General features: G+C 42.5%; 1 protein-coding gene across 5 annotated transcripts in view; it reads right to left on the bottom strand.

Moving 5' to 3' along the window:
* The window catches only part of LOC124551048 (zinc finger protein 716-like), a 293881-nt gene that overhangs the window by 155330 nt on the left and 124261 nt on the right, over window positions 1–14290 (bottom strand). For 2 of the 5 annotated variants that reach the window (XM_047125913.1, XM_047125914.1), the window contains one exon: window positions 4603–8208. The exons of 2 other annotated variants lie outside the window; for them this stretch is intronic. In XM_047125913.1, coding sequence (XP_046981869.1) covers window positions 7404–8208 — 805 coding nt within the window. In that variant the 3' untranslated portion in view covers window positions 4603–7403. Of the gene's footprint in view, window positions 1–4602; window positions 8209–14290 lie in introns of those variants that run through there. One more of the 5 variants, XM_047125915.1, reaches the window with a different exon arrangement.

Below are 14290 nucleotides of genomic sequence, written 5' to 3'. Positions count from 1 at the left end.
CTCCGTTCAGTGAGACGGCCCTACGACATCTTCCTGGGAGGGCCCGTATGCCCGCACGGTACCACTCCACTCGTCGAGGTCTGACCCAACGCCTCGCTGCATCAATAGCCTTCCCGTCATCCACGTACTGCTTGCCGCACAGCGCATCCTTCACTGTGCCAGACAGATGGGTGGCGGAAGGAGCGTTCTGCCCAGTGTGTCCGCACGTTCCAACGTCGCAGCAGTCACAGGTGAGACTGGACAGCTTTTTGCGACCCTGTTCCGACGATGAGAGACGCCTCGCCCTACGACTTTCCTTGCTTTTGTTCGTTGACAGGTCTCCATAAACATTCTGCAAGCGTCTATGGACATCTGTGATACTCTGGTTTTCTGCCAAAATAAACTCAATGACATCTCTCTGATTGGAATGTACACGGTGTCCGAAAAGTCTTTCCCTGATTACATAAATTGATAACTCAGGCTAGAAGTAAGATACAAATATGAAAGTAGTGTCTAATTGTTTACAAACTATCAAAGTTTTTTTTCTGTTTTAGGTTCGCAGTACGTAAGTAGTGGATGAGGTGCAGTGCCCAAGACGCCATGTTAACCAATCAGGAGAAGGCACAGTGTGTCCTGTGGTACCATGAGACACGATCACCAACCACAGTGCAGAGACACTTCCAGACAACATTTGGAAGGAATCCACCTGATGTCAAGAGCATTAAAGCCTGGTATGAGAGGTTCAAGAACACAGGATCGGTTGCTGACTTTCCGAGGTCTGGTCGACCGAGAACCTCAGCAGGCAGGGTAGAACCTGTAAGGCAGTCTTTTCTGTGAAGTCTGAAGAAATCGGTGCGCAGGGCCTCACGTGAATTACAGATGCCAAAAAGCTCTCTCCATGACATTTTACACAAAACGTTTATTGTTTCGTGCATACAAAGTGCAAATCGTTCAGGCCTTGCTGCCCAATGACAGTACACGTCGGTATGACTTTGTGGTCGAAATGCTATTACGTATTGAGGACGATGATGGTTATCTCAGACGAATTGCCATTTCCGACGGAGCGACCTTTTTTGTCAGTGGAGTAGTGAATCGCCATAATGTGCGCATTTGGGGTTCACAACCCCCTGACGAGGTCATGGAGTGCACCAGAGGCAGTCCAAAGGTGAATGTTTGGTGCGCGCTATTGCACGATCGAATTATCGGGCCATTCTTCTTCGCTCAGGCTACCACACATCTGCAGTGTATCTGGACATGTTGCAGCTGTATGCTGTTCCTCAGCTGCTTCAGTATCACCCAGATGTCTTGTTTCAGCAAGACGGTGCACCGCCTTATTGGGGTTTGGACGTCCGTGCCTATCTCGATATGACCTTTCCTGGGCGATGGATTGGTCGTGATGGGCCAACGGTTTGGCCTCCACGCTCTCCTAACATAACCCCATCAGACTTCTTTTTATGGGGTTATGTCAAGGACGAGGACTACCGAACACGTGTACCAGATCTTGAAACCTTGCGGCAATGGATAACCACAGTCGTTGAATCGATCCCTCCAGTGATGTTGGCTAATGTGTGGACGGAAATTGAATATCGCCTAGATGTGCTACCAAGGGTGCTCATGTGGAAGTTAAATGATGTGTGAAAAAAACTTTGATAGTTTATAAATAATTAGACACCAGTTTCATATTTGTATCTTACTTCTACCCTGAGTTATCAATTTATGTAATCAGGGAAAGACTTTTCGGACACCCTGTACTTCTCTTACAGACTCATTTTGAAGGCTATGTGTAGCTCCGCCACCTATAGGAATCTCATAAAAAGTATGGGAGCAGAAGTGCGAATATTCTGCAATGTCCCACAACTAATTCCGCATTCTTTCAACCGAATTTGGCCGAGTAAAACAAAGTGTTGCATTATTTATTGAACGCCCCTCGTAATTCCTGGCATATGGATCGATCATGGTGGACCATTGCACTGGCGATCACAAACGCTGGACTTGACACACTATGAGTTTTGCTTCCGAGGAAAGGTCAAGCAGCGTGTGAACGAAAGGAAAATTAACAGCTTCAAGAATCGATTATGAGAAGTGATATAACCCACGCTCCGTGAAATGTGTAAACGGGCTTTACGTTCCACTGTCAGTCGTTGATTTCTATGTGTTACACGTGATATTAAGTTGAGATCATTATGTAAATTCTAAGAACTTGTGCATCCTGAGAAGCACTTTTTGGTTGTTTGCACTGCATTCTATGACTGGGAGGCCTTTTCGGCCAGTTCGGTCTCATCCTGTTGTTATTACTCATTTAGCACCACCCAGGAGGCACGTGTGATTTATGGTATGCCACACACGCGAGTAACCTTGCCCCATTGTTGGTGAATGACCGAAACGAGCCTTCAGGGGATCAATAAATGACATCCACCGTGCATCACCTGAAGAGCTCAACTGGATGAACAGATTGGACTTAGAAATCTAAGAACTTGTGTAATGTGTACATAATTTAGTATAATACTTTGGACATTTGGTTCTGTACCTGTATTTTGCTTGTCATCTCTTACACTGTATACTTTTAAAATTTTATATTTGACCCAAGCTCTGTATCATCATACGATAAATAAAATAAATTATGTAAATTACAAATAATGGAAACATTCATTTAAATTAATTTATATACACACTTCACGAACAGGAACATATCTAACATACAACAGGTTAGCACTATAGCAACAGTTAGCAGAAAAAATGGCGGAGTACAACAAAGCATGCCTTCTGTAATATGACCACTAACGATGCAGCTTACGAGCGGACAAAAACTATTGCAGAATCATGGGCTGTGAAACAGCTGTTGGTATAAGATGCCTGCAACTGCTATTTAACTGACAACGGGTCCCAGAAAAAGTGCATCACAGATTTAGTTGAAATTTATCACAGGTTTTTGTTTTTGATACAAAATCAACAGTTCCGCTGTTCTCCAGCTTGACATTCAACTTTTTTTTTCTTCACAAATTCGACGTGAAAGATTTCTGTGTCATGTACAACCTAGTCACTGTTTTTGATTATGGACTGGTTCATAACGTTCTGATACATTAGCAGCTGGTAACTACACTGTCTGCCACTCCATTACATATATACGAACCATATTACAAGCAATATCCTATAAATAAAGAAAAGCGATTCCACCAGTTTTTATTGTCACTTATCGCCATTTAACATGGGTCAGTATCCCCACCTGAATATAGTGAACTGCTTTTTGACGCTGCAGCATTGTACCAAAACTATATAGGGCCTGTGTAATGTACACAAATCAATCGTAATTCAACAATTAGAATTAAACTGATTGCGTCCAGTCTTCGAGGTTGAATTTCAATTTCCAAAACTGCTGCCACATTATTTTTCATTATGCATGTTCACATTGTTTCCTTATGTGTGACTGAAGTGCATATAATTATTTGCTTGATACCTTTTTTTAAGATTTAAATCTAAGCTTTTAATCTGCCCAGTACCTCCGAGAATCTCTTTAATTCTAACTATACCATATACACTGTGTGATCAAAAGTACCGGACACCCCCCAAAACATACGTTTTTCATAATAGGTGCATTGTACTGCCACCTACTGCCAGTTACTCCATGTCAGCGACCTCAGTAGCCATTAGACATCGTCAGAGAGTAGAATGGGGCGCTCCGCAAAACTAACGGACTTCGAACGTGGTCAGGTGATTGGGTGTCACTTGGGTCATACGTCTGTACGTGAGATTTCCACACTTCTAAAGATCCCCCGGTCCACTGTTTCCGATGTCATATTGAAGTGGAAATGTGAAGGGATATATGTAGCATAAGAGTGTTCAGACCGACCTCGTCTGTTGAATGACAGAAATGGCCGACAGTTGGAGAGGGTCGTAATGTGTAATAGGCAGACATCTATCCAGACAGGAATTCCAAACTGCATCAGGATCCACTGCAAGTACTATGATAGTTAGGCGGGAGGTGAGAAAACTTGGATTTCATGGTCAAGCGATTGCTCATATGCCACATATCACTCCAGTAAATGCCGAACGACGCCTTGCTTGGTGTAAGGAGCGTAAACATTGGACGATTGAACAGTGGAAAAGCGTTGTCGAGTGACGAATCACGGTACACAATGTGCCGATCCGATGGCAGGGTGTGGGTATGGCAAATGCATAGTGAACGTCATCTGCCAGCATTTGTAGTGCTAACAGTAGAATCCGGAGGTGGTAGAGTTATAGTGTGTTCATGTTTCTCATGGAGGGGGCTTGCACCCCTTGTTGTTTTGCGTGGCCGTGTCACACCTTCTTGCTCCCCACTGTTGAAGAGCAATTCGGGGATGATGATTGCATCTTTCAACAAGATCGAGCACCTTTTCATAATGCACGACCTATGGCAGAGTCATTACACGACTATAACATCCCTGTAATGAACTGGCCTGCACAGAGTCCAGACCTGAATCCCATAAAACACCTTTGGGACGTTTTGGAACGCTGACTTTGTGCCAGGTCTCACCGACCGACATCGATGCCTCTCCTGAGTGCAGCACTCCGTGAAGAATGGGCTGCCATTCCCCAAGAAACATTCCAACGCCAACGCCAACGTTTACCTGCGAGAGTGGAAGCTGTCATCAAGCTAAGAGTGGGCCAACACCATATTGAATTCCAGCATTACCGATGGAGGGCGCCACGAACTTGTATGTCATTTTCGGCCAGGTGTCCGAATACTTTTGATCATATAGTGTACCAGATGGTTGCAACTGAAGTGCATGTACTCACGAAGTCGTAAGGCAGCGAAAATTGGTAGATATGCTGACGTGGAACCGATTTACAACGAAAAAAAGTAGTTCAAATTTTGGCTACCAGGTGCAAATCTTGACGCTGTATAGCATCCCATTGACCTGTGTGATGCTCATATGGAACATATTGTGTAATCGACAGTTAATAAAATCACCGTTACGCCTTTCTCGCTCGCTTGACCTTGTCTGCTCATGACCCATTTCTAACCCACTACGCAGGAAAATATTTTATGCGTCTTTCGTGCACTCACAAAGCCAGATTTGCACCTGGTGGCCAAAATTAGAACTAATGTTTCCAGAGCGTAAATAGGTTACACATTAACGCATTAAATTTATCTACCAAGTTTCGCTGCCATATGATAATTACTGCCCACGTTGGATCTCTGCCAGTAGCTGCATTTTAATAATAACGACCTGGTATATAAGTATGTCTGGCATTTAATATTGTCTCCTCTCTGGAGTAACTGTTTTATACACAGAACACTCGTAGTTGTCAAATTTTGTGATACGACACCATCCTCGTTAGTCCTTGTAAACTGACCATTATTATAACCATTATCAAGCAGATGAAACAGCTCACATATTAGCCTAACACAAATTATCCACTAAAGCGCTTTTCTGATTGAACTACCCTTTAGAGAACAAAATGTGGTAGCATCTAAAGTTTTATCAGCGTGTATTTGCACATTTTTATTTCTTTTGATACTGATGTGCAACTAAATGGAAGTTTTATGCAATTCTTTACATCTTGAAGTATTCTGTTCTTACTAAGGCAAGACAGGTTTGATACTATTAATTGTGGACAATGCACAAGAACTGATGATATTTTTTAAATCAACTTGACACAGTACAGTTATGGCTATGAGGAATATTTCACGAGTTAGATCATTTTGCACTTTTGTGGTTGATCGTATGAAGCAAACTGCAGTCGATATAATAAGCTTACTGCAAATACCTATTATACTAAGATTACACTTTTATCACACTGACGAAAATAACTGCACCACCAAGAAGAAGTTGTGTGACAAACGAAAGATGGTAGGCGTGTTTACACGTCTGAAAGATGATGTCTATTCTAATTTTGAGCCAGTCGCGTAAGAATGGCGCTAGTAGTGCCACCATAGGGATGAAAATCAGGTTTGCTTTAAATACACGCTGTACCGTTCGTGAGCGTTAGTTACCTGTGAGACTGGATGTAGTGAACTGATATCAGTCAAGAATGCCTTTAAGGCGACAAAAACACCATTATCAACACCTCACTGAGTTTGAAAGAGGTCGTGTAATATGGCTAGGAGAAGATGGATGTTTCTCCTGCGGCACTGCAGAAAGACCTGACAGGAATGTAGTCATTATACGTGACTGCTGACAGCAGTGGTCACGGGAATGTGTGGTCGAAAGAAGGGCGGGCTCGAGACGGCCACGTGGCACTATGGACAGGGAAGACCATCGTGTTCGGCGTGTGGCTCTGTCGCGTCGTACTGCACCTGCAGCAGCAATTTGCACAGTAGTTTGCACAACACTGACACAACGAACTGTTACAAACCGGTTACCGGTACTTCAAGGATAGCTCCGAGCCAGACCGCCCATAGCCTGCAAGCAATTTGTCTGCAGTCTAGCCACACTGGGCATACACCTGGAGTTGTGAGTTGTCATCAGGGGTATGGTTTTGTGTGACAGCAGGGGCACTCTGATGGTTATGCCATGCTCCCTGACCGACAGTGTGTACATCAGTCTGATGACCTGTTGTGCTGCCGTTCATGAATAGCATTCCAGGGGGTGTTTTCCAACAGGATAACACTCGTCCACATACCGCCGTTCAAACCAAGACTGTCGACATGTTGCCTTGGCCTGCTCGACACCAAACCTGTCTCTGGTCAAGAACATATGGGACGTCAGCGGACGACAACTCCAGCATCATTCACAAACAACATTACTCATTCCTCTAATGACCGACCAAGTGCAAAAGACGTGCAACTTCCTCCAGCACCTGTGCAACACAATGCATCCACATTTGCATGCCTGCATTCAACACTCTTGCCATTACACCTGTTATTAATGGACCAGCATTTCATATTTGCAATGGCTTATCTCTTGCTCACCTTAAACATTTTTGCAATGTTAATGACGTAGATATACTTAGTAAATGTATTCCCTAAATTTCATTCCTCTACATTAATTACTGTTTGGTGTAGCGATTTTTTTCCGTCAGTGTACTTTTAGGATTGCAGTGCTCAAACTACAAATATTCAGTTTACATATTACAGTAATGATGAACTGAGTCACAGGCAATTGTAGTTTTATGAAACATCTTTTAGGACGTCTTCGTTATCATCTTCATTTCTGGTGCAGCCATAATTATACTCATCACCCATTCTAATGCAGACTGCGTTCTCTAGGTTTGTGTGTCTAGCGAAGAGTATCATAAAGTTGTAGTAACTCGGTTTACTTGGTGACGACAGTCAGTCGCAATAGGTAACAGGAATAGCAAAACTTTATCACGTTTCAGAATAAACGCTATTTGTACAAACAGGAGGCTTACGACATGTCCAAAATGTCAAACTTCTTGTTTGTCACAATGCAACGTCGGCTCATTAACCTCTTACAGCACGCGTCAGAACAAAAAGGGCATTAGCCTGAATGCAGTTGCAAGGGTTGCACCAAGATCGAACTTAAGGTGAACGTCTTGTGGCAAACGCAACAGTTGAATGGACGATCCCCAGTGTGCACACGGACGTGGTTGTTCAAGCTGCTGGGAAACAAGAATTTCTTGTGACAAAATCTGCAACTGAAAGGTTGTGAGTGCATATTAAGGAGACCTTTTTCCGTGAATATGTTGAGACACAGGTCACAAGTGAATTGACGTAAGCCAGAGTGCACTCGCGAATGTTTCTTCAGGCAGCTATTACTGATGAATTTCTTGTGACACACTTTGCAGACGTGAGGACGTTCGCCCGTATGCAGACGCGAATGACTCCACAGTGTGCCCTGGCTCCTGAACGCCTTGTGACACACTTCACACGTGTACGGACATTCACCCGTGTGCTGACGTGAATGTGCTTTCAGGGCGCCGCTGGTTGTGAACGCCTTCTGACACACATCGCAACGATGCGGGCGTTCGCCAGTGTGCAGACGAAGGTGGACCTTCAAGGTAGAGCTGCTTTTCAGTGTTTTGTGACACACGGTGCACGAATGCTGAAATTCACGGCTGTCTATATGTTTGTGTTCTTCCAGGTCCTGCAAATGTGCAAATTTCTTCTTACAGGTGGCACAGCTGTACGCAAGATGTCGTGTACCAGTTTTGTGCGTGGAGAATGCTGCCGCCTTAGTTTTGCACTGTACGATGTTGGCTTTTCCTGCAGCTAGTCCAACCCTGGTAGCCAAACCGCCACTGCCATCGGCACTGTTGTTGTCCTCCGCGCCAATGAGGATCATTCTGCAGAATTGCGGAAAAAAAAGTTTGTCAGACAGAGAAAAATCATAAAAGAATAATTATATTAAAATGCACTGTATCCCTAAATGTCTCATATGACCCCCATGTCTACAGCGTATTACAGGGTTGCAGAGAAGATTATAAATAGCGAGCATAATGCATTGATACCGCAAATACGAGAGTTGGAACTTAAATAGTGGCAACTATTTATTCACAACCGATGCAAAAGAGTTACATGTCTGCACCTGTTACTGTCCTTCAAAGTAGTCACCAGTGTTGTGTAGAACCCGTTGCCAGCGATGTAGAAGGCGTAGTATACCGTAAGCAGAGCCTGTTCTGTTGATGGTGCGAATGGAATGGTCTACTGCCTGTCGAATCTCTGGAACAGTTCTGAAGCGAATGCCACGAAGTGATTCCTTCATCTTAGTCATCAAATCAAAGTCACAAAGACTTAAGTCCGGGGAGTATGGTGGATGGTACAGTACTTCCCAGTCCCATCGACCGAACATAGCAGCCACAGCTTGCGCTATATGCGCCCGCGCATTGTCGTGGGTTGCACAGAAAGTGTCGCCGCTTCTTTCACAAAGCTGGCTGCACAGTAATACTGTGCATTGACGGTTTGCCCAGCAGGAACGTAATGCGTTAGGATAACACCATCACAGTCGTACAAGGGAATCGCCATAACTTTAGACCGCTCCATTCGCACCATCAACAAAACAGGCTCTGTTAACGGTATACTACGCCTGCCACATCACTTGCAACGGGTTCTCCACAGCGCTGGTGACTACTTTGAAGGACAGTAACAGGTGCAGACATGTAACTCTTTTGTATCGGTTGTGAATAAATAGTTGCCACTATTTAAGTTCCAACCCTCGGATTGGCACCTTTCTGTTGAGATAAGTTTGTACAGATGTCTCCGAACATTCACATTATACGAACTCACATCCACTGATAGCGACGTTACTGCAATGTCAAATGTAAGGGAAATATGAACCCCCACTACTGCTCTATCAGATGTACTTAATTTGCCAAATGTAGCTTTAGAACTCAAATATTTCCTATTTCAACTGGTCTTCACAGATCCCTTCTGTTCAAACTAATAGGTAGTGTTGGTAAGTGTCAGGACTGTTCCGAAGGCCTTCTTATTACCCAGAAGTCTCTCGTCACAGAAATAAGTGAGTGATACTGCTTATCTACAGCAGTTGCTACTTCGTCTGTTCAGCGGTATGAAAGAGTGCTGCATATACTCATGCTTAGAAGAGTTTAGAATTTCGTTCCTGGCTGGTAGTTGTCGTTAGGTTGAAGTGAAACTTAGGCGGTGTCGTTTCCAGGATTGACAATGTGGTTTTTACTTGGGCAGTGGTCGCATAGGGTAACAGCAATTTGTGTCCAGATCGCACATCCGAGATCAGCCTTTACACACAAAAAAATGGCAGTATTGTGCTTGTTCATCGAAATTTAGTTTCCTGTTAATGGAGTTAAGTCTTAAGATGTACCAGGAATTATTCAGGAGGAACAATTTTAATTAGAACTGAAACCTACTGCCTTTCACAGACCATTGCTCTACTGTCTGGGCTACCCACACACAGCCTGCCCTCACAGCTGCACTTCCACCAGTACCTTGCCTCCTACCTTCCAAACGTCACAGAAGTTGTCGTCTATAGCCTGCTAGACTAACACCCTTGGAAGAAAGGATATTGTGAAGAATTATGCAAAGACTGGAATGTAGGAGAGAGACACTGGCGGCAGTAGTGCTGTGAGGCAGGTCGTGTCTGGATAGCTCAGTCAGTAGGGTATTTGCCTACTAAATGCAGATTCTAGTCACTATCAGTTCACACTGTGGTGCAGAGTGTAAGTTCATAAAGACTGGGTAGAATTATTGAGATCTTGCTTATTCAGATAACAGTATTTAACCTCAGACCAGTTAGAAACAATAAGTTTGTGCTTGAGGAATATGCTAAAAGTGGTGAGCTTTAAATTTTTAACTGTAAAAATACAGCAACCAGCCACTTTTTAATGCGTTTTATTTATGCCAATATGCATTTCGGGTTTGCACCCATCTTCAGCTGGCAAATTACATGAATCTTCAGTTACCACAGTAGTACAATCTCGACAGCAGTTTGGATGCTGCAGCAGGCCTGTGCAAAAGCAACGATTCCAATCATTTACTTCAATTTCGCGAGTTTAAAGTTATGCACTATCAGTTGTTCATTTTACAACTGAAGATCCATGTAATTTGCCAGCTGAAGATGGGTGCAAACCCGAAATGCATATTGGCATAAATAAAACGCATTAAAAAGTGGCTGGTTGCTGTATTTTTACAGTGAAATATCATTATCCATGGCCACGGAGCTCAACAGTCCAAATAAAATGGACAAATTGTTACTTTAAATTTTCTTTTTCCAAACTTCCTCTTAATATGAGGTGTCTGGGCTTAATCAAATAACAAAATAAAATGTAATTACTTGAGAAATAATTGAGATATTTATTGATGGTATGTTCCTACAAGTATGGTAACTCAATGTTTTTTATACATCTAACACATCTCAATAGTAGGATAATGGTGGTTCTGGCACACTTTTGATATCAAATTGATATGCAAGTTAATTAAATTGTAACAGAGGATTGATTTATGACCTTAACCTATCATTCTGCTAAGTGGTTTTACATGTAAATCCTCCCACTTCCCTTAACCTATTGTTATGCTAATTGATTTATGACCCCCCTGGGATAATCTGTCCTTCTACAAGCACTCTTTTGATATCAAATTCACTAATTAATCTGATTAATTAATTAATCTAATTAATTAACCCCTCCCCCTCTGAGAAATCCCCCACCCTCCCATCCACTGCCCCAATTCTTCCCTCCCCTTCCCTATCTGGAAACTGATGGGAAAAAGACTTGGTTTGTGCTGGAGAAAAGGAGCTCACGATATGAAACTGAAATCAATGTCAGTTACATAGGAAAGGATAAATTTATAAAATTCAGTTTTCAGGGCTTGGATTTCTTTATCTGGTGGGAAAGACTCGTATACAGTACCTTCATATCCTAATTACATAATAACACTGACGCCGATTGGAGTTGTTGTCTTGTTGGAAAATTTTCGAATGTGTGCTCGCTTTGACATGCAGGGATCAACAGAGTTAGTGCATGATGCCACCAGTAGAGGATGTCCCACCTCCACACCTCACCCCCTCCTTGGTGGCAAAAAGACTGTCCATGCTGGAGAGGAAGGAACCCATGACAAGAAATTCAAATCAATATCAATTATATATTGCTGCTTATTCTTTATTTAATCAATTTCCAGAAGATGGAGCTCCCCCCGCTTGGGTACAGCTCATGTCAGCGCCCACTAACCTCGCTTCCCATGAAATAATAAGTGGAATCACCAAGGAATGGAATGAAGTATAGAATAGTAGCACCAGTTTGGAGTCGGCCATGTGTGTGTGTGTGGCGTCCGGGCGCCCAATGCCCTAATTCCAGATCACAATTTCTTTTTGGTCATCAGTCTTCTGGCTGGTTTGATGTGGCCCACCACGAATTCTTCTCCTGTGCTAACCTCTTCATCTCAGAGTAGCACTTGCAACCTACATCGTAAATTATTTGCTGAATATATTCCAATCTCTGTCTTCCTCTACAGTTTTTGCCCTCTACTGCTCCCTCTAGTACCATGGAAGTCATTCGCTCATGTCTTAACAGATGTCCTATCATCCTGCCCCTTCTCCTCATCAGTAATTTCTGCATGTTCCTTTCCTCTCCGATTCTGCACGGAACCTCCTCATTCCTTACCTTACCAGTCCACCTAATTTTAAACATTCGTCTGTAGCACCACATCTCAAATGCCTCGATTCTCTTCTGTTCCGGTTTTCCCAGTCCATGTTTCTCTACCATACAACACTGTATTCCAGCTGTACATTCTCAAAAATTTCTTCCTCAAACTACGGCCGAATTTGATACAAGTAGACTTCCCTTGGCCAGGAATGCCCTTTTTGCCATTTCTAGACTGCTTTTGATGTCCTCCTTGCCCCATCTGTCATTGGTTATTTTACTGCCTAGGTAGCAGAATTTCTTAACTTCATCCACTTCGTGACCGTCAATCCTGATGTTAAGTTTCTCGGTGTTCTCATTACTACTACTTCTCATTACCTTCATCTTTCTTCGATTTACTCTCAGTCCATACTCTGTACTCATTAGACTGCTCATTCCGTTCAGGAGATCATGTAATTCTTCTTCACTTTCAGTCAAGATAGCAATGTCATCAGTGAATCGTATCATTGATATCCTTTCACCTTGAATTTTAATTCCACTCCTGAACCTTTTTTTTATTTCCACCATTGCTTCCTCAATGCAAAGATTGAACAATAGGGGTTTTCTTCTCAGCGATCACAGGCCCTGTAGACCACGTGCTGCATCAACGATCTGCTTCCACCACCTTCTATCTCTCGCAGTCTCTCTCCACCCTGAGGAAATTCCTAATGCTGTGATGTCCTTCTGTATGTCATCTTTCCGCCTTGTACGAGGTTGGCCCAATGGTCTTGTTGCCTGGAGAGTTCCTTCAAATGCTTTCTTGGTGAATCTGTTGTTTTTCATTCTAGCCACATGTCCAGCCTGCTGCAGTCTCCTATTTTTTTAATTTCTGATGATAGTAGGTTCATTCATTAACTCATAAATTTCATTGTTCTTTAGAATACTCCACATGCCATTCTCCAACACAGGTACCCAGAGTTTTCTTTCGAAAACATTCAATTTTTCTCTTTCGTTCTTTGTAAGTGTCCAGCTTTCTGAACCATACAGTGCTATGGGGCAGATGATAGTGTTGTATATCTTCATCTTTGTGGTGATTGACGAAGCTTTACTTTTGAGTGGGTTGCTTAGTGAGTACAGACATCTTGACCCTGAGGCTATTCTTTCGTTTATATCCATTGTTATAATACTTTTACTGTTGAAACATGATCCAAGATATTTAAACTAAAGAACTTTTCTGAACTTAGAATGTTGGTCAATTTCAAAGTAAGGATCTGGGTTTATGACTTGACCTCGACATACTTGTCTTACACCCTTTTTAATATGAGCACTGGGACTGATGACCTTCGCTGTTTAGTCCCCCTTAAACATCCAACAACCACAACAATATGAGCACTATGTTCTTTGTTGTCCACTCTTATTATTCCCTCTTGGCTGTGTACATATTGTATATGACCTGTCTCTCCCTATAGCTTACCCCTACTTTTTTTATAATTTCGAACATCTTGCACCATTTTACATTGTCAAACTCTTTTTCCAGGTCGACAAATCCTATGAACGCATCTTGATTTTTCTTTAGTCTTGCTTCCATTATTAACCACAACGTCAGAATTGCCTCTCTCGTGCCTTTACCTTTTCTAAAGCCAAATTGATCATTCACTAGTGCATCCTCGATTTTCTTTTCCATTCTTCTGTATAAAATTCAAGTAAGCAACTTGGATGCATGAGCTGTTAAGCTGATTGTGCGATAATTCTCGCTCTTGTCAGCTCTTGCCATCTTCGGAATTGTGTGGATAATGCTTTTCCGAAACTCAGATGGTATGTTGCCAGACTTATACATTCTACACACCAACATGAATGGTCGTTTTGTTGCCACTTCCCCCAATGATTTTAGAAATTCTGATGGAATGTTATCTATCCCTTCTGCCTTATGTGATTTTAAATCCTCCAAAGATCTATTAAATTCTGATTCTAATATTAGATCTCCTATCTCTTCTAAACCGACTCCTGTTTCTTCTTCTATCACATCAGACAAATCGTCTCCCTCATAGAGGCTTTCAATGTATTCTTTCCACCTATCCACTCTCTCCTCTGCATTTAACAGTGGAACTCCCTTTGCACTCTTAATGTCATCACCATTATTTTTAATGCCACTGACGGTTGTTTTGACTTTCCTGTATGCTGAGTCTGTAGTTCTGAAAATAACAGCAGTGATTTATTTTGATATCGATTTAAGGACAGTATTCCAAGCGCAATCAGAAAAACAGTGATCTATTTCTGCATTTAATTACTTCGTTTTTTGATGTAGTTTACAAGACCTGCACCTTCCAAAATCAAATAA

The sequence above is a fragment of the Schistocerca americana genome, chromosome 9, assembly GCF_021461395.2.
Source record: "Schistocerca americana isolate TAMUIC-IGC-003095 chromosome 9, iqSchAmer2.1, whole genome shotgun sequence".
NCBI lineage: Eukaryota > Metazoa > Arthropoda > Insecta > Orthoptera > Acrididae > Schistocerca > Schistocerca americana.
This window is presented reverse-complemented; position numbering and strand designations above follow the sequence as displayed.